We start from the raw sequence: 20,830 nt of genomic DNA on the forward strand, positions 1-20,830 counted from the left end.
TAGCAGAGACGAGCCTGGCCCCTTGGCAGGGTCTGTGTGTGGTTCCTTGTCAGTGCTTGGCCTCCAGCGCATGTTGGCTGCATCCCAGACCCATGGGGGGCCGGGGGGGCGATGCTCCGGGCTTCCTTCCAACGAGGCGGGGTGCATGGGTGGGAGGGAAGCGTGGGGGGTCCCAGCTCCTGGGGCACTATGCATTGCCTTCCTTTGGGATGTGGCTGGAGCGTGCGGCCCAGGCAGCGGGGTGGCCAAGTGCTGCCCCATGGTGCTGGGGGCATGAGGCAATCCCAGCTGGGGCACCTGCCACTTGCAGGTCTGCCAGCTGAGAGTTGCTGTAGGTGGACCTGTGTCCATGGAGAAGGGTTCATGGCAGTTCTTGTCTCTTGAAAAATCCCATCTCTGGACGTGTGCTGAGACCAGCCACTGCATTAGAGCAGACCAGGGCTGAGGGATGGAAAGCTGGGACCTTTTGCTGGCTTGGGCTGGTCCTGGTGCAGGTGTAGGGACGTTGCAGCCACACAGCATTGTTCGCATCTGTGAGTCCATGCTGGTGAAAGTGTGTCCTAATGGCAACCTGGCGCCTGTGCCATGAAGTGGGTGGGCTTGGGATGCACTCAAGGACTGCATGGCTGAACAGTGTGTAAAGGGGGCTGTTTGTCTGGGGCTTTGGGCACTTAGAAGAAGCACCATGCCTGGAAATGCTTACATGGAGAGAGGGACGTTGCTCTCTTCCTTACACTCTCCCAGTGCACCTGCACCTGTGTGTTGGAAACCCTGCCATGGCGGCAGACTGGTGATGCAGAAGTGGACAGGACATCTATACTCCTCACAGCTCCCTGGGACCTTGCAGGAGTGAAAAGATCCCTGCTTTGTGCAGTCGCTGTCCTCAACAGCAACCATATCATCCAGGTGAAGCCTGACCCACTGAAGTTTTATTATGGAGTAATTAAATCAATACCATGGAGGTATCTGGAGAACCTACAGGCAAAGAGACTGTGGTTTGGCATGGTCCAAGTCTGTCACTTTGATCCTGCACCATGCACAAGGTGCAGTGTTTACCCTGTGGCTAGATATACTGGATAGTGAGCTGGCAGGTGTTACAAACTACTAGCAGATAGATAGCCATTAGTGGAGTGCTGAGCTCGCGTGAAATTATTTTCCCTTTCACCTTGAACTCAGCCTATCATTAACCACAGTTACATGGCTTCCTCCTCAGAAATGGCTTGTGGCCAGCCTGCTTGGAGCGGAGATGGGGATTGGTTTGCAGCACAGCACCTAGAGATGCAGCTTGAGCAGGGCAAAGCATCCAAATGCAAGTTGGTGTCTGGTTTCAGAGCTGTCACCCCTGACATTTTTCAGAGTAGGTGTTTGGATTCGGCCCCCTTGTTGTTTGTTTTAAAGCACTTTTATACTCCAGGCCAGTTTTTTCCAGAAGGGTGCAGCAAATGCAGCTGTTGCTGGTTTGTTTTTTGGTGGTTTTTGTTTTTTTTTTTTTTTTAAAAGCTCAGTTCCTCCTTGGGCCGTAGTATTAGGTGGCCAAGTATCTGTCATTGTGTCATCCATGAGGTCCCTCTGAGGACAGCTGGTTCTCTGTTACCCCACAACAATGGGAGCCACTGGGTGCTTGGCGCTTGGAAAATGGGACCATCCGTTTTCGCTCTTGCTTTGTTTACATCAGTTGGAAAAGCAGCACCATGAGGGGAGGGGTAGCAAGCTTTCTGTGCAGCGGTGAATTTGCTGCAACAGAAAATGTGAACTGCTCGGTATGCGTATATCACTGCAACACAACCTTCAGTTACCCTAGTTGTTAAAGGAAGAGGGTAGTGCTGGCAGAAAGTTGAATTGCTCATTAATTGCTTTGTAATTTAGCTAATTGGTTTTGTCAAGGCTGTGGAATATACAGGGTGTGGCTGATTAACTTCCCAGTGTTTCATCTTTACAAGTGAAAATGACCTAAAAACATTTCTTTTAAATAAAACCAACATGTATGGCACATGCTGTGGATGGATGTCAGACCTCTGAATATCTGTTTTCTTCAGCCTTTGCGTCTGGCCTGTGGCCTCAGACTGTTCATGGGCCACCGGGACCCTTTCTGAAGTGTAGTAGACATTTCTGGCATTCCTTCCTCAGTAGTGCATGCTCCCAAAGTAGGGCTGCCCAAAAACTTGTATGTAAAAGGACCGGCTCTGGATAACTGCAGTGTGAGACCATGCAGAAGTGAGTTAAACTGAATGGTATTTTCCCTGCAGGGGAGAGAGGGCTGGGAAGGGAGGTCGGGCTTTTTGCTTATGCACATGGTAGATAAACCCACACTCTCTTTTCTTCTGTGCAGGTAGTGGCCATGCAAGCAGCACTTTGGTCCCTCATACGATCATCAATGAATTTCCAGAGTATGGCACCATAGAGCCAAGTGGAGATGTGCCGAGGGCTTCATCACCATGCCAGGCAGAGCCTGTGACACACAGTCCAGAAATAGGGGACAGTCACCACCGGGTACCTGGCAGGTCCCTTCCTCAGTGTGCGGCTCCTGCAGACAATTTGAGACCTGATGCTGGGGCAGCACAGCTGCACGCCCCAGAAGAAGGTTTGCAACCTGCCGGTGACCTGCCAGAGATTATGAAAATCTCTCGACGGCTGGAAACAACAAAGGTGCAAGAGAGAGCAAATACTTCTCTTGACTCAGAGACTCAAATGGAAAAAAAGAGTGTTACTGGCAGCCAAAATGTGCAGGCAGCCAGAGAACCAGTTCCAGCAGGCCAAGAAAAACCCTCAGACATGCCTCTTCCATCTGAACGAACAGCTGAGGAAAAAATGCATTTGATCGTAGAGAAAGATCTGGCTGCAATATGGACTGGAGAAAAGCAGTCCGAGTCCTTGCAAGCCATCAGTAATAAAGCCGAGGAGGTCCATGCAGCGCAGGAGACAAGCTGTCATAGACCATCTGTGACAAACCTGGAAGCAGCCAGCAGAGTGGAGGGGTGGGCGCATTTTGAGGAGTTTTCAGCGTACAGTCAAGGCAAAATGCAAATGGGTCCTGAGAGAAGGCTCTCTAAAGAGGCAGCTGTGAGCAAACACGTAGAATTTCAAGGGGTGGAGATTTTATGGCTGCAAAAAGCCGAGGAGCAGAGAAGAAAGAAGCACTCGCTGCTGGAGACTGTGTCTGTGGAGAAGAAGGCATCCCCCAAAACATCCAGCCACCCTGCACCACTGATGGTCTCCCCAGGCTTGGTCTCCTCGCAGGACAGCGCTTGGAGCGAGGTCTGTGAGGACCTGAGGCTGGGACCCGCTGCCTCTGGAGCCACTCCTCTGGTGCTGCTTGATGAAAGCGGGGAGGATGAAGTTTTTGTGAAGGACAAGAAGAGCCACAGTGAGGAAGAGATGGCTGTGCTAGCGAGAGGCCAGGGCAGGTGAGATGGTGCTTGGGGGGGTGCAGGGGGCAGGCGGGGTTACTCTCATCCCAAGCACGTGGCTTGTGCCTACCGCTTAGGAGCTAATGACAAACAGTGAATGTTTGTCCGCTGCCTGCGGCATGGTGGCGATCGTAGCGGTTCATGCCTGGTGGTGGCTAGTGTGTGAAGTTGGGACTGAACCCTGTCCACAGCACCTTGCTGAAGTTTGAAGTCCATCTCAGGTTTGGAAACGTAAAGGTGTCTCTTGTCTGCAGAGTAATGGCTGTGTGATGAAGCATCTGTAGCAGGTGTAGTTGGGATCCAGGCATGGCATGTAATTAAATATAGGCAGCATGCAGGCCTGGCCATGTGTGCCTGGCCAGATTTTCTGGTTTCTGGCAGAGTTCATGCAAGAATGTTGCAAGCACCTCTGAGAGGTTGGATAATAAAGACTTTTTACCCAGGGCCCTGTAGGTTATATAAGGGTAAATGCTGTGATGTGCTTTCTGTATTATCTATCTATCTATCTATCTATCTGTGTTTATATAAGTTTAGCTATATATATTGCAAAGATTGTCTGCTGCTTTTTACAAGACCATCACGATTTGTCCACTTCTCTTTCCTGATGCACATCTGTAACAAAGCAAATGGTCCCACTGGTGCGCTCTGAGCAAACTGCTCTGACCTGGTAGGGTGTTGCTGTTGACACAGCAGGATCTCAGCAAGGGAGGCACTACTGCCTCTGCACCTTGGGATCCATGGAGTTTTGCTTTGGCTAGCATGTGGGATTGCTTGGGCAGGCATCCCTGATGCCGAAGTCCCACAGCATTTGGTGCAGCAGAGAAGAAAACTCTCCACAGGGGGATGCTACACCTTCCCCTGTGCATCTGCAAGCAGGCTGAGTCTTCCCTCTTCAGATCTGGTTCTCCCAGCTCCTGTTTTTTAGTTGCATTTGCTTCCCTTTGCATTTTGGAGGGGTTCCCTCCAGCTTTTCGCCAAAGACCCCAGCCCTGGGACTGCAGAGCCAGCAAACTGTCCTCCAGAGGCAGAGGGCCCATCTGGGTGCACGTCTCTGACCTGTGCAGCCTCTGGCATGGCAGTGGTGCTAGCAGAGACCTTACGCATTTGTGAGTGCTCCTCTCCTTTGCACATAAGCAGCTGATGCTAACTGTTAGGCAATATTAGGCTTTCCCCCTGCCCCCCTCTTTTACGCAGAAGATTGTTTCTTTTTATGTCCCCAGAGAGAGAGATGGTGCCAGTCACGAACAGAAGTTGTGCAAGGAGAAACTAACATTTTACCCACAGTGTCCTCTCCTGCACGAAGCCACGTTGACCTTTCTGTTCGCAAAGGTGGAAGGCGAGGAGGTTTACCCAGAGGTCTAAACCTTGCCCCCGAGCTGAAATGAGCTGTTTGATTAATTTCCAGGATGATGGAGGAGGGGGAAGCAGCCATGGGAGGATATGAAGATGTCCTTGGGCAGAGGCACTCTGACATCTCCACTGATCTGTACAGCTCACAGTTTGAAAACATCCTAGACAATACATCTTTATACTACAGCGCGGAGTCGCTGGAGACATTGTACTCGGAGCCTGATAGCTACTTCAGCTTTGAGATGCCACTCACTCCCATGATCCAGCAGCGCATGAAGGAGGGCAGCCAGTTTTTAGATCGGACATCGGCCTCGGGGCAGCCAGATGTCCTGCAGCTTCCCCCTGACGGGGCGATGAAGGGCTGCGGTGAAGGCATCGCCAATGGCTTAAGGGATGCAAGAGAAACACTCTTCAGAGGAGATGTCACGGAAGTCCCTTGTTTGGAAAGGTAAAAGCAGTGGGTGAGCTTTCTGTGTGCCTGTTGATTTTTCCCTGATGTCTGTTTACTTCAGTGGACTGTCTCAGAGTGTAGTTTTGCCTCTTTCAACACTGCATGTTTTCTACACAGAATAATTTCCAGTGTAACAGAGTGAGCTGCAGGAGAGGAGAGAGCCGTCCAAACCCGCTGTTCATTAGAAAAGTGCAAATTTACTTTACAGAAGTTTTGTAGGTGATACTTGTGTTGATAAAAGGCTGGCTGGTATTGTCACATCTCTGGAACCTGTCCCTGGAGGGGTTAGTTACCGGTTACAGATGAACCTTGTTCAGCTCCAGTTATACCTGAATTTGTTAGCAGCAATTTTAGGAACAATAACACCCTGTACACACGGACGAGTTGTCCAAATGCAGTTTGTGATTTGGATTTTAAAGGTGTGTATTGGGGCATAGCTTTTCCTCTCTTGAGGTCAGCGGGAGTTTTGCTGGTTACTTCAGCTGGGACGAGGTTTTGCTCCCACCACATTCACAGGATGAGAGACTGTTAGCTGTTTCTTTCGTTTGTGCACTAGTTACTGATTGAGAGAGAAGGGAGCATTGCAAAAATGTTAATAATTTCTGTTTAGGTAAAGGGAGAGATAAGAAAACCTATTAAGAGAAGAGCCATGTGAGAAGCAAAAACTAGGCTAAGTGGTCAGAAAATACTGTGTAATTGTGGAAACTCACTCTATGAGCAAACTTTCCTCATTGTGTTGTCAGAGAGGGCGGGAAGAGTGAAAGGCAGCGACAGCAAAGTGAGGGGCCGAGCCTAAAGCAGCAATCTGCAGAGGGGTGAGGGACCTTGTGAGCGACAAAGATGCATGGGTTCTCCATCCTCCAGGGACAGGACATTATCTAAGAGTCCTTAGACTATTGCCTTAGATGGGACTAGGCTAGTCTGGGAGTCAGTGGTGGGAGGTCTTTTATTGGTTTTACTTCTTTTGTGCCAGTGTGAAAGAAGTCCTTTGAGCAGAAGTAGTTTTGCTAACTTCATGGATTAAGCTACAGTTTGCCCTTAAAAGAACAGGCAGAAGGACTTAGTACTTCAGAATGTTTTTTCCATCAATCCTACTGGAGAAAAAAGGTGTTTAAATCTTGTAGGACCCTGAGCTGCTTGGTGCCAATAGGCAATAAGTGACTGCTAATCTGCTACAATCAGTACGGAGTCAGAAACTGAGGCTAGTCCTGACACTTGCAGCGCCTTACTTGTACTGAAACCAGAGATTGCTGTGAGACTGGACAGTGGAGGACAAGCAGCACACACAGACCCTGATTCTGTTACCCTGTAGTTGCAGCATCTGGTATCTAAAAAGTACTGTCAAGGGAGGCCCACATCAGCTCATCAAGACAGAGGTTATCACAAAGACAAGGTGTTCTTAGTTAATGCTTAAGAGACACATTAGGTGCCCGCCTAGTGTGGATTTCATTAGGAATTGAGTTAATTTTAGTTTAAATTTGCAGCCATAGTGATAAACCAACAGAGGATTTTTAAATTCTTCTTTTTTACCCCCTTAATAAAGAAAGAAGAAAGAAGTGTCCTCAACAGCAGGTTTGTTAGGAAGCTCTGCTGTTGTAGTCTGCAGGGCTCTGTTAGGGACGAGCCCCGAGGGCTTGCTCTCTTAAGGTAGGTGCTGATAAAGAGTGGAGCTGCAGCAGTACAGCCAGCCACAGATGTGCCCAACAGGGTAATCCTCTGGACAATAACCTTATTAAACAACCCCCCCACCCCCGGTATTCCAATGTCATGTTGGATTGCACCAGGGTACGGGTGACTGACAGATCGTGTGTCCTGTACTGTTGGAGCCAGCGACGAATCGCGGTGTTACAGCATGTGGGTGAGGAGCACCGCGTGCATGCTGGGGGCTGCATGGGATTTACTGGGAGACGGGTCGAGACGGTGTGTCACTGTGATGCTCAGGTGAAGCAGAAAGAGCCGCCTGAGCCGTGGGTACTATTTCTAAGAGTTGTCACGCGTGGTTGTGTAGCCTGAAGCAATCCTGGACTTGTTTTTTCAATCGAAAGGCCACATGTGGGACAATACGTGCGTGGCTGCCACCGCGGCACCTTTGTGCCTTCTGTCCCGAGGCCTTTTTTCCAGCGGTGCCGCGACCCCGCGGTAGTTCCCACGCGTAGCGCCTGCCTGGCGCTGCAGAGCATCAAGGGGCACCCGCTGAAGCGGTCCGGCTCTCCCGGAGGACGAGGTAGGGAAGGCAAGCCCACCCCGCCCCACCAGGTCCGGGCAGCGCTCCCCGGCCCTGCGCGGCGCAGCCACCGGACCGCCCGGAGCTGGCCGGCAGCGCAGCTTGCCTGCGGTATATCGCAGAGCCACCGGAGGTCTCTCTGCCCTCTGCGGAGCTGCCGGCTCTCCCCGCAGGCAGGGGCTCCTGCCGCTGCCTCTGCCCACCCTGCGGCGGGCAGTCACCCGAGGGCGGCGGGTGCAGGCGGCGGGGAGGGCGGGCGGCTGGCTGGAGGACCCCATCCTGCAGGGATAGAGGTCGGGGTGGGGGGGTGCGTGTGTGTGTCTCAGCGTCCGAGTAGTGGCAACCGCAAAGCGAAGCGGGGCGGTTTGGGACGCGGGGAGCTTGGGAGCAAAGCTCTGCAACGTTGTAGGGCGGCACAACAAGAGCGTTAACCCCCCCCCCCCCGCCGCGCTGACAACCCAAGCGAACAAAAACCGAAACCAAAACGCCAGCGGCTCCCCGTGCCCTGGTGTTTCCGCGACATCAAAACGCGTGGGAAAGCGCGTGGGGTGAGAGCACGCTTCCGAGTACCAGCGCCAGTTTATGGGGGAACAGTGTGAAATCCTGGCCGTTCTTCAGGGTCCGGTGCAGAAGGGGAGGGTGGATGTGTGAGCAAAAAGTTAATGGTTTACACCTGGAAATTGAAAGCCGCGTGCCAATTAGGAAAGGAGGAGCAGGTGCTCGCCACGGCCATGCCCTCCTGATAGCAGGTGGCTGAGCACCACAGCACTTACCGCAGCTCTCTGGAGGGATTCTGCGCATAACTGACACACGGACCCTAGATGGCGTGAGGTTTTAATGGATGATGGCAAGGAAACCTAGTCTGGTAATGAATAAGCGGGAGGGTAACATCCTTCGCCGCCGTTAGGAAATTGCTGGCTCTGGGAGGGGTCAGCTCTGGTATGTGAAGGCCAGTCACATGCCTTCAGAATTGAAAAAAAAAAAGGGTGGGGGAGGAAAAAAAAAATAAAATTATTAGAGGCTTGTGGGCTGCAAGTTCCTATGGGCTCCTGGGTGTCTGGATGTTTCATCCCTGCTGTCCTCCCTATCAGCTGCTGGCCGTGGTCAAATGCAGTAAGTCCTGGCAAGAGCCGTGTAGCGTGCCTGCTCTGACAGCCACCCGCCGTGCTTCCTTAGAGCAGGGGGATGTCAGCTGGCCCCTGGGTTTTCCTGCAGGACAGGTTGGCTTGCTTTTGCAAATAGTCCTTTCCTAGCACAGCTTAGGTGCCCTTTGTGTCTGGCGAGTGGAGGAGGGATTCGTGAGAGAGAAGGGAATGCAGTTTGCCTTCCTTTGGGAACAGTTGCAGCTCTTGGTGTCTTTAGGGTGGCTTAGTCTCTTTCCTAGGTGTGTAATGATCATTCTTCTGGGGGAAAAACAAATTTCTGCAGCTGACGTAGCCTTAAGTTTCCCCAGGTGGGGGTGGGAGAACTGGGGGAGAAGGGGGAGTGTGTGAGGTTTCAGAGCTGAGGGACAGCCTCGCTGTGTATCAGGGCACCATGCGGTTCCTGTGAAACATGCCGAGCCACAGGTTGCCAGTGTAAGGAAGCTTTGCAGTGGCAATAAAGATATTGCATTTGGTCTGTGTTTGGTGCGCCCCAGCTACTGCACTCCTCTTTTATCGTGCCAGTGGGTTGTGTTCTGACAGAGCAAGGCTCAGCCTTGGTACATGGGAGTTTAGTCTTACTCGCAGAGGCAATAAGGAAGACTGTTTGCAAGGTGCTAACCAGACATTGAGCCTGAGTTTGCATTGCCTGAACTAGGTGTAATCATTTACACCATATCAGAGTGGGAGGAAGGGGACGTATTTCCAAAGCAGTAAGATTTCCCCCGGTATAAGTGAGTTATCTTTGCTACATATACAGTGAGCGGCAGAGCATCAGTGCATCTAAAAGTGAAGTATGAAGTTCTCTCAGTAATGATCTCCATCTTTCTTTTCTACTTTCAGACTAATCTTTCTTTTTTCTGCATTCTTTATAGCAGACTTCACATTCCCTTTTCCCTTGTACGCTGCAGTCAGAACAAGAAATTAAAAAAAAAAACAAAAAACTTCTGGCATTTCGTTTCCAGAGTTGTCTCAGAAGGTGTGGTCTCTGTTGGTAGGACATCGCCCAAGATTTTTGTAAATCCAGACAGAAAGGAAAAAAATCTGTATTGCAGTTCCTAATCCTCAAAAATGCTAAATATTTGCCACCTGCCATCATCTTCAAAGAACTGCTGGTGCTCAGCAAATTCTGCAAGTCCTGTTATCTTTTTTTTTTTTTTTTTTCCTCCTAGAGATACAAATGCAAATTTAGTCACAAATGTATTCTTTTGTAATTCGAGGGGGGAAAAAAACAAACTCCCTAAAGCAATCTAGTGCTTGTCAGAATAAATGTACAAGAACATAGAGTGCAGTTCCCAATGATTGCCAGGTTACTTTTAATGATTTGACCCTCTCATAGTAGTTCCCATAGTTGTTTTCTTTCTTCTGTGTATGGGTCATTTCCAGCAATTTCTTAGTTGAGACTCTGCTTATTCCTTCTTTGAGACAATAAACTTTGTTGACAGATAAACCCAGTTTTGTTCCCTTCCTCCAGTTTGATTCAAGTCTCCTCTCAGTTTATCAGTATCTTGCATGCCAGTTATACTTCTGGTTTTCAGTTTGCACTTTGGTATTTTTGTCCAAGGTAGCTTGTATTTGATTTTCAATGTGGATGTGAGAGTCAGTACTTACAGATCTAACACATAACTTTTATTCATTCATTTTATTAGTATGTCTAACAGCAGTCTGGCAGAACTTTTTTCTGCTTTGATGACTCACCTTGCGACCTGGTTGAATTTTTTCGTTCAGCCTGAAATTTGCCAAGATCCCTGTGTTCCTAAGTGGATGGTTTTTTGCCTTTGGACACACCTCAGCTTGTGACAAACTCTGGGACCTAGGAGAGCTAGGGCTGTCAGAAGGTGGTACTTTGTATTTGCTGCTATCCATATGCCCAGGATAAGGAAAGTTACTCAGAAGAATGCCACTGGTTGTTGTCCTAAAACAGTGAATGCGTCAAATGCATCTGCAGCTGGTGAGCAAGCAAACACGTGCTGGAGCCCATTTGCCTGCACATAGGCTATTGCATCTGTCGGTTGTTGAGCCACTAGTAAGCAAAATATGCTGGCACAGGTATATTAAGCCCAGGTAAAGATGTAGCGGCACAATCCACAGGGGTAAATTTCTGAAACTGGTGGCGTTTTGGCAGCTGAGGATTTGCACCTTTATAGCACAGCTTAGTAACTTCAAAAATATTAAGCCACACTGATTACCTTGGTATTCCCTGCAGGAGGGTGGCATCACTTTATCAAGGCTCTGGAAGTACAGCATGGGAGTGTGCCTTGGCACTGGCTAATGAGGTGCTTGCAACACCAGTTTAGCAAGAGTATGTAAAACTGCTTCTAATTCCTAAATAAACTGTTGTTTTAGGGAAAAAAGATCTGCTGACTTCTCGCCTCTTCAGTTCCCAGCCTCCTCTGAAAATAAAACAAACAAAACAAAAATCCAGGAGCTGACAGAGACAGAAAAGAAAATGAAAATAAAGAAAAAAAGAAAGTGGAGCAGCTGATCAGTTCACTGCACAAAGCGCCTCAGTATAAAGCTGTCAGCAGCTCAGCTTCTAAGCTGGCATCTGTTGGCATATCTCCATTAAAGTCAAAGCCATTTAGGTCAGGAAGCCTTCATTCACTGAAACCGAAGCGTCTCTGCCAGCTCCCAGTTGGTCCCAAAGTACAGCCTGCTGTCTCATCCATTAGCCACGACTGGCTGCCAGTCAAGCCCCTCTCCATGTTGTTGCTGGTTAACGCTCTTCTTCCTCCATCCGTCTGTCTGTTGGGATAGAGAGAGGCAGAGCCTGGTGGCTGTCAGGTCGGCGTAGAGGCATGTATAGCTTCGGATGTGATACGGGAGCACCGCTGGAGAGGAACAGGGCATGTAACGTGCAGACTCCTTGCTAGCACAGCTGGGTGAGCTGTGGGTTGGTTGGTGGTTGTTTTCCCTTTATTGTGGAAGTCTGTCTTTTATTATTATTAACTGTTCTTTTTGAGGACAGGCAGTTCATTTTGCTTCATGGTTGAAATGTAAAGCTCCTCTGCAATACTACTGCCAGTGCTGAAACGCTCCATCTGCACATCTGCAGGGAAGCCTTAACCAAAAGGTGTAAACATCTGTGTTTTTATGGGTCTGTTCTGCTCCCTGCCAGAGAGGACCACCTGGACCAGCTGCCCCATTAATACATGCTCCCTGGGCCGGTCTCCAACAGTTAATCTGAGCCCAGGGAAGTACTCTGCTGGCTTCCCAGTTTTTCTCCTGTCCTGGAGGACCCTGCAGGAGCCTCATGGGGAAACACCATGGTGCTGAGCACAGGGACCGCTCCTGGCACCTGCAGCACATGGGGGGTGGGTGGGCTCAGGGGAGAGAGCCCAAGGGCTCCCGAAACTCTTTGGCGCTGAGTGTTTTCTGAGCAAGGTCACAGGTGTGCATTGCATTCTTTGGGTCTGGTTTTTCCTCGTGTCTGGGGGCAAGCGGGCCAGATCCTGAGTGTGGGACTATCCTGATGTATCCAAGAGACTGGTCTACATGTCAGTGCATCTGTTAGAAATATCCATTGCAGCGGGAGCGCTTGGACACCCTCTGTGGTGAGGGCCAGGTTTCCACTTTCTAGGCATGGGGGCATTAATGTGGTGAGAGTCCCTTTGCAATCGCTAACCCCCACCACAGCGATGTAAGGAGCCTGAGGTTGAAAGGCAATCAGACCTGAAGTATTTTTAGCAAAACTTTTGTACTTCAGGTGGCAACGGGCCAGTGTGTCTGTGTAATAAGGGACACACTGTCTCTCGGAAGGGCTGCAGTCCTGTGCCTGTGTGTGGCGGCACTTCTTGTCCTAATGCTGTGATCCCGTAACGATAGCATTTGCGTTTGCTGTAATGCAAGCCTACCAGAAGTGGCATTTTCTGAGCACTTCAGCTGTTAGCTCCCTACTTACAATCAGTGGGAATTCTTTTAATAAAAAAAAAAAAGTCAGATAATTACAGGGAGCAAGAGGTTATTTTTAAGCAGCAGCATGCATTTCACCCCCTGAAATTGACTTTGTATATGCATTTTATTGATAACCAATAGCAGATTACAGGGCTTGTTTGTTTATTTTTTACTTTGCTCCTCTCTGTGTGACGTGACAAGGCTGAGGTACTTTTCAATGGATCCTTGGTGGGCACTCTGTGTTGTAGAAACCGTCCTCCCTTCATGTGTCCTGGTTGATGCTGCGCTCTTGAGACACCCACTGAATCGAGTTGCAGAAAGTGCAGCTGTGTCAGTCCTCAAAGAGGGATCTACTTCAAAGTGTGTCTTTGAAGAGAATCCATACGTAGGACTTCAAAGCTGATTAAACCATTCGGAGTAAAATAGCACAGTGAGTCATCCGCTAGGAAAGGGCATTATTTTTATTATTTTTCTCCCCTTCCTACAGTTGTATCTTGGAAGAGCCCTGGAGCTGGAGGTAACTGGCAAGGTAAATTACTGCTTGACGTGATTTTGTGCTCACTCGCTCCCAGCCCCAAAGAAGCCGGTTCAGAGCAAAGCTGCAGCAGAGCCGTTCCCAGCCTGTCTGTGTGGTTGGTCATTTGTAGCAGGAACTGACTCATCACGTCCTACTGCTGCTGGGATTTCTTCGCTTTCTCCAGTGCGGCTACTCCTTTCAGAGCCAGGCTGTTCAAGCATGGCTTTTCAGCTCCCTTGAAACAAAATTCAGCCTGTGCCACCGATCATTTCTGATCAGCTCTGAAATGTGGAAGGGTATCACTGGCTGAGCATCCACGTCTCTCCGAAGGGTTGTAGGGCAGGGATTCGTTCCTGCAGGGCAAGACTTTTCCCAGAGGGAAGCCTGCTCCCCCTCTGCCCTCCAGGCTGGTGTCAGGGGCATCCGAATGCTTCTGCCTTTCTCATGTCCCTGCCATGCTGCGAGGTGAGAGCTGCTGCTGAGGGGCTGTTGGATTAGAAACAGAGCGTGCTCTTCACAGCTAGAGTTGATGATTATGGTTGAGGGGATGGTGTCCTGCGTTTCGGAACCCAGAGGAGAAGGCGGCTTGGAGTGAAGGCACTTAAAACAACAGGGCCGGCACAGTTCTGCAGAGTGTGATTCTCAGCCCCACCATGGCTCCCTGGTGGATGCTGTACCCCTGCTGAAAACAACATTTGTTCTGGCCCTAGCTTCAGCATGCCAGAATGCCTCTCCACCCTTTCTTATTTTTAATCGTTGCTGCGTTTTGCTCTGATAGAGTTTGCTGGCAAATGCTTGACTTAGCCTGCCTTGAAGTAAAGCTGATGTTAAAGGCGTGCAGATTTATTTGAGAGAAAAAGTGGGTATTCCTCCTGTTTCCTCCTCCTGTTTTTCCAAAAAGACCCGGGAAGGTCCCAGCCCTGTCTCATCCAAGCTCCCCCTGAAATCAGTGCATCCAGTGAACTCCCTTGGATGTGCATGCTGGATGGATTAGTGTTCCTCAGGGAAGGGCCCTATGTGCATCCAGGGGAGACCGTGTGCCACAGGGTGTATGCAATGCTTCGGTCTGGCAAGAGCTGCAGGCAGTGGCAAGCTGGGATCGCGGATGTGGCTGGGCTGAGTTGTCACACCCTGCTATTCAGTGTCAACTCCGAACATCTTCTCCTTGTTAGCAGCTGAGGCAGTTGCTCCGTGCTGGATCTGAGCTGTTCTCCTATAAAGCAAAATGCTAACATGCTTTTCTTCCATGGGACAAAACAGAGAATTTTTTTCCTTGTGGATTTGCTAAAAAATGAATAGCATCCCAAGGTTTAAGTCACCTGAAACTGCAGGTACTCATGCTGAGGTTTCCATTTGCAGCCTAGTAGACTGGGAGAGTGGACCACTGAGATATGAGGTGCCTGTATCCTTACCGTTATGTTACTGGCCTTGCTCATTTTTTGTCTGGATGTTGCAGCCACTCCCCAACTGTACATTGCTATGGAGGGTTTCAGTTTTGGTGAAACCCAGGATGGGGTGGGGAGGGGAATAAGTGAATCTAGAATATTCTTAAACAGGTCAGGTGTGCCAAGTGCTGAGCATGACACAATTGAGATACCTTGGCATTGGGAGCTAAATCACTGTAGACCTGGTTGATAATGGAACAAGTGAAGAAGATAGTATAAAATGTTTCAGACTCTGCCTAGCTGTTACGGTGTGTTATGGAAAACCAGCTTTACAGATGTTACAGTCTGCCCACATTCCATCCATGAGCATGGAGGGACGGCTGCTGCTGTTAAGTATTGAATTTACCATAGCAGGTGTTTTATCGAATTGCTGTAATTTCTGCTGGATGTGGTGGTCACAGCCTCTGTGCATTTACTGTGAACTGGGGATGCGTTGGCAGAAGGAAGGAGGATGTGTCAGGAGTGCATTGCTGGGGATAGAAATAAGAAAGTCTAAGGACCTGGTTTCTGACCACAGCTCATACACTGTGAGACCAAAGGGGTCTAGCTTTTTGTAGCTTCTGTTTTCTGATAGCAGAGATTAATGTAAGAGTCTCTGGATGAAAATCAGCAGCCGTTGCTGCACAGGCAATTACCAGTAGTATCATTACAGTCCCTTTTGGCCTTGAATCCAGGATTAGGGGGAATATAATCTATTACATTTTCAGCCTACTTCTGTCAGTGGAGGTTTCTCATTTTTATGTGATAAAGAGTAAAGCTGCATGAGAAGTCTGTGTCCAGTCTTGCTCTGCATCACAAAGCCCTTTCTTGGCTTTGTTCAGCTGGTAATGCTGCTGTGGACTCTTTGTGTATAGGAACTGTAGATTGCAGAAGATAGACCTATTTGCAGCCTTGGTTGCTCCTAGCCCTTGATTAGAGTTCATTATAAGCACTTTACAGAGGGAGGCAAGTATTAGCATCTATGTTCGGCAGCTGGGGAAACTGAGACATGAAAGGAAGATGATGCACCCAGAGATACTTGGAGGTAAGAAGAAATGTCAGCCTTTCCCCTGAGTAACACTCCCCCTGTCCTGGACCCTGCTGAAATGACCTGTCCAGAAGGCAGCTTGCAGTAGTCCTGCACAGGGCATCTGCATTTCCTAAGCCTTCAGTGGCATGGGCACCGAGTCCTCTCACCACCTAAAAGACCTGAGAACTGAAGTCTCCCTTTAATGTTAACAATCTGGCATTTTCCCTGAACAAGAGGCTTATGTTACAGACAACCTATTTTGTTGAATTGATTGCCTCCTTGTACTTAATAACTAATAAGCTAATCAACTGTCGGAATAAGTGAAGGAAGCATCCCTTATTCTTTGACTTGATACATGTATAGAGACCCCCCATCAGAATGAAGTTTTAAATCAGGGAGGTTGGAAGCTAAGGTTTCTTATGCAGCCCCATTGGCTAGTTTTGGCAAGCAGGGGAAAGAGCATGCTTGCCTTCTTGCTGGGTGTTCCTCCCTCATATCCCAGCCACTGCTCCAAGAGGCAAAACAGAAGCTGGGAGCTGCCGTACTGTTTATTTCACAAAGTGGCAGGTGCTGTCACTTCCTTTCTTTCTAAACTTACAGTGGTTTGCGGTAATGTTGACTCTCATAGTGCACTGGTTCCTAGCAGGGTGCAGATGTTTCTTGTCAGCTTTGGCCATCTTTCAGGGCTATAAATATTGCCTTTAATGAAGAGCAGTGGTGAAACAGGGTTGTGATTTATGAATGAGGCTCTGCAAGTTGGCATGGCTTTCGAAGCATTTGTACATGGAAGGCTCCATAGTTGTGTTAGCTCACCTTGTTATCCTTTGCTCTTGTCAATTTTTAGAGCTGGGAGTTTGAAACCAGTTGTGCCTAATTTGCGTGGACAAGGCATTGCTTGGGGCGTGTCAGAGGACTCTGGAATTTGCTTTCTTCACAAGTTTGGAGTAGACCAAATTTAGAAAATTTCAGACATTGACTAGTGCTTTTGGAAAAGGCTGAGAAGGCATTTCCCACAAAAACAGTATCAGGAGGGGCTTTTTTTATTTTCTAGAGTAGCTGGTGGTCAGTGATGTTAACGCTGTTGGAATTGTATTGACAGAGTTAACTCCCTGCTAGAGCACCTAGACTGAGCCCCTTTTGTTGTAGCACTTTATTATTTACACTGAAATAAATGCAAAATCAAATCCCCAGCACGTGTAGGAACAGGTTAGATGTCTGTTTTCCCCAGATACTTGATAAAAAAAGTTGTACCCACAGTGTGGATGTGTGATACTTTTGAGGTTCTTGCAGCACTAGGGGGATGGAAACAGAGTTGAAGCAGGCAAGTCTCCTTCCTGCAGGAGCACCACACACCTCCTTCTCTTAAACCATGCATGGGAAAAGAGGTAGGGCATGGGTGATGATTTGTGTGGAAGGAGGCATAGAAAATAGCAAAGATTTTTATTTTAAGCTCACAGTATATGAAAATCTCATCTTTAAAGGGTTAATAAGTGGACATTTCAGTAAATGGCTAGATAATTGTTACTGGAGCACAGCAATGGGTTGTTCTAACTGTGGCTTGCCAAGCCTGAAAATTACAGTGGTGTATGAAACTGTGGTATGTTGAAGTGTTGTGTTTAAAATCATCTTTAACTCATTCCACTCATATCTGCCCTGCGCATGACCCCTGCTGATCATTCATCAGCCCTGTGTAAACGAGGATTTAGTGGAAAGAATTTCTGTATAGGTTGTTGTTTTTTTTTAATAGAAATGCTGTCACATGCACACACATACACAGAGCTGAGGTTTTGCAAGAATTTTCATGCTGGTGTCAGAGAAAAGCTTTTCCGAAGTTAAAAGCCTGCCTGTGTGCAGGGGTGTGTATGTGGGGGTGCGCTTTCTGGTATGGAGAGCTCTTGCCTCTTTGAGGGGAGAGGCAAAGCAGACACACAGCTCAGCCCAAGCTTTCCTGCTGTAGTAGATGTGGGAGGAATCTATAAATGCATGATTTATGTAAAGTGCCCTGGGATTGCCATGCTGAACATCCTGACTTTGAGCAGCCAGTGAGGGAAATTATTGCCACCACGAGGGAGCTGGAGGAAAGCAAGCAGTTTTCTAGGCTGGCCTGGGTGGCTTGTGTCTCTCTCCCATTCCCCAAACTGGGTTCCTTGCTCTGAGTCCTGCTTTTTCTAGCGGTGCCTCCCAATGGATGCCTGCTGCTCATGGGTGGCACAGAAGCCGCTCAGACTTCTTGCTGATGTTATTTTAGATTTGGGGAGTCATATTGTTTCCAGGACAACTGGGGAAGAATGAGGAAGGGACTTGTGCTGAGTCAGCTTGGAGCTACTGAACACCCTGGCTTGCTCGCTGCATTTTCCCCTGGAAGATGGCTAATGGCCTACTTTCACAGGGACCCCTTCAAGCTAAGCAAGTGATTTGGTTAAAAAATAGTAGTGCAAGAAGCAAATGAGGAGCCCATGTTGTCAGGTGCAGTTATAGGCTGATAACAGCAAACAGCTCTCTGTGAAGTGAGCACAAGTTGTGGACACGTGCCATGCTCAGAAAGTGAGTGCAGGGTAGAATGTGTTTCTGGGCTGGAAAGCCCATATTTGGGTCTCCGTGTTTAACTCTGTTGTGCTTTAAGCCCAGCCAGCAACTCAGCACCACACATCTGCTCGGTCACTCCCCCACCTCCCAGTGGGAAGAGAAGAGAATCAAAAAAAAAAAAAAAAAAGTAAAACTTATAGGTTGAGATAAGAACAATTTAATAACTAAAGTGAAATAAAATACAATAATAATAATTTTAATGAAAAGGAATATAATTTAAAAAAACCAACAACAACCAACCAAAAAAACCCCAAGAAAAGACAAGTGATGCACAATGCAATTGCTTACCACCTGCTGACTGATGCTCGAGCAGCGATCTGCCTCTCCCAGCGAACTCCCCCCAGTTTATATACTAAGGATGATGTTCTGTGTATGGAATATCCCTTTGGCTAGTTCAGGTCAGCTGTCCTAGCCATGCTGCCTCCCAGCTTCTTGTACACCTGCTTGCTCGCAGAGCATCGCACACTGAAAAATCCTTAACTTAGGATAAGTGCTACTTAGCAACAACTAAAACATCAGTATGTTATCAACATTATTCTCACACTAAATGCAAAACACACTGTACCAACTACTAAGAAGAAAATTAACTCTGTCCCAGCTGAAACCAGGAGAAACTCTCTTAACCTCTGATGACTCCTAAATAAATGTCCCTGTTCTACACAGCTCCTTCAATTAAGTAGAATTTGCTATATTGTGTAATCTTGCCTCTGTACCATTAATTGCCTTCTATTCTAAGAGGAATTAAATTCTTCTTGAAACTGTAATGTCATCTTATTTTTGTTCTTCCCATATTCTTTCTGTCTCATAGCAATGCTGAACTGCAGAATATGGTGTTAGACTCTGCTGCTGCCATGGGGAGCAATGAACTTCAGGAGAAAGATGTCACTGGAGCCCTTGGCCATGATCTCAGCAATGGCAGCAGCAGCAATTTGGAAGCAGCCAGGCGCCTGGCTAAGCGCCTCTACCATCTGGACAGATTCAAACGCTCTGATGTGGCAAAGCATTTGGGTAAAAAGTACGTGCTGGTATGAGGCCTTTGGCCACGTTGTTCTTCTTGCTGGTTCTGGAGGGGTTCACTCTTGAATGATAATCTTTACTTATTTATTTGTTTGTTTAAAGCAACGAATTCAGCAAGCTTGTGGCCGAAGAATACCTTAAATTTTTTGACTTCACAGGCATGACGCTGGACTACTCGCTTAGGTATGTGGCTGTTTGCAGACCCTATGTTCTTGTTTTAGTAATGGTACTGTTTGATGTGTTGTCCTGATTGAAGCGGTTGCTCTGTGGGGGTTTAAGAGGGTAAAGCAAGGGATGTGACTGGTTTTTGGGACAGAGCTTTTCTCTTCTGTTTGGCTTGGCGTGCTGCCGTACTCGAGAGTGCTACTGGAGCAGTGGCATTTCCTGGAGAGGGAAATCTTTGGGTGGACCTGCTTAGAGATGGTCCTTGATGCAGAAGAGATAGAGAAAAATGACCGGTCACTTGGTAAACAAGAGACTTGTAGTCTGCCAGGTGCTGCTGGGGAGTGAAGGTATTGCTCACAGCTGAGCCGTGGAGACTTTTTGTCTGATGCCTTTTGGAGCTTGCTCTGCCTAGCCGCAGTGCACAAAGCCAGGGCCAGGGTTTGATGTGGCTCGGCAGCCCCCCTCACCACGTCCCTCTGAGGCACCCAAAAATGTGCAGAACAGCAAAAGCTTCCATGTGGAAAATGCCATGGAGTTTGGTTGCTGCCAGAGTGGGTGTTTGAAAACCCAGCCCTTCAATTTTCCTTCCTTTTTACACTGGAATTAGGCCTCGACAATGTTTGTTTTCAGCATTTTTTTTTTTTTAGGAGGCAAAACACCAAGTTTGTATAGCGGTGGACTGTTAGCACAATTGCTGGGGTTCTGGTATTTAAAGGGGTTTAAAGCAAGTTTAAATCATCTGGCTGAGGTTACTCAAGTGGGTTATTGTTTTTTTTTTTCTAACGATACAAACCCAGGAGGTCTGGCAGGCACTTGCCAGTCCCCTTGCAAATGTATTTCCAGGGGGGTTGACTCCAGGAGACTGTGACAGCCCCCGAAGAAAGCCCAGAGTCCTGCCTGCCGAAGGTGGTGAAAACAAAATGTGTCTGCGGGAGAGTGAACTGACTGCTCCTGCAGCAGTGGAAGCAGAGCTGAGCTGGAGCGCCCACCCGGCACGGGGCGGGAGCAGCCGGGGCGGTGGGAGGTCTGCTGCTCGTTCCGGGTTTTAGTAGCCCTGAAGCATGGTGCTAAATATACCCCTCTTTTAAATTGTGAAATCCAACACCTAATTGCTTTGTGGCACATATTTAGGAGGTCTCTGCTCCCGGTAGATCTCCTGTTAATATTAATAGTTGTGACCTTCTCTAAAATATGCCCTGGCTCGTGTGGGACTTAGACGCGCCAGGGGTTTGCTGAGATTTCAGGAGAAGTTGCAGTGACTGCTGGCTGCATGCCCTGAGCAGGGGCTGGGGACAGAGCATCCTCCCGAAGCCTGGGGGAGCCAAGGTGTGCTGCCTCAGGCTCGCAGAGAGCGAGAGGTAACCACCCTGTTGCTGCTGGCTTGCTGACAAGCTGTGGTTTGTAACCATTTTGGAGCCCATGGCGGCAGCCCAGACACACGCTATCCCCAGGCTGTCGGGAGGCCGATGTGCAGTGTGTATCACCATCGGTTGTTCCTTCATTGTCCTGCTCTGCTTCCACACTCTGGCCCGTGCATCTCGCATCCTCTGCAGGATCGCAGGAGGTGAGGAGGTGGGACCGCTGCTCCAGCCCCTCTGAGAGTCCATCCTGGCCCTCCTGGTG

General features: G+C 48.6%; 2 protein-coding genes across 4 annotated transcripts in view; both read left to right on the top strand.

Moving 5' to 3' along the window:
• ABCA1 (ATP binding cassette subfamily A member 1) overlaps positions 1-20,830 on the top strand; it is a 384,145-nt gene that overhangs the window by 151,157 nt on the left and 212,158 nt on the right. The gene's annotated exons all lie outside the window — the stretch shown is intronic.
• Positions 1-20,830, top strand: part of PSD3 (pleckstrin and Sec7 domain containing 3) — a 113,881-nt gene that overhangs the window by 24,133 nt on the left and 68,918 nt on the right. For 2 of the 3 annotated variants that reach the window (XM_069776310.1, XM_069776312.1), the window contains exons 3-6: positions 2,330-3,404; positions 4,813-5,205; positions 18,834-19,040; positions 19,145-19,225. In XM_069776310.1, the coding sequence (XP_069632411.1) occupies positions 2,330-3,404; positions 4,813-5,205; positions 18,834-19,040; positions 19,145-19,225 (1,756 nt within the window). Of the gene's footprint in view, positions 1-2,329; positions 3,405-4,812; positions 5,206-8,419; positions 8,546-18,833; positions 19,041-19,144; positions 19,226-20,830 lie in introns of those variants that run through there. The other variant, XM_069776311.1, reaches the window with a different exon arrangement.

Source organism: Haliaeetus albicilla, chromosome Z, assembly GCF_947461875.1.
Source record: "Haliaeetus albicilla chromosome Z, bHalAlb1.1, whole genome shotgun sequence".
In the NCBI taxonomy this organism is placed as follows: Eukaryota; Metazoa; Chordata; class Aves; order Accipitriformes; family Accipitridae; genus Haliaeetus; species Haliaeetus albicilla.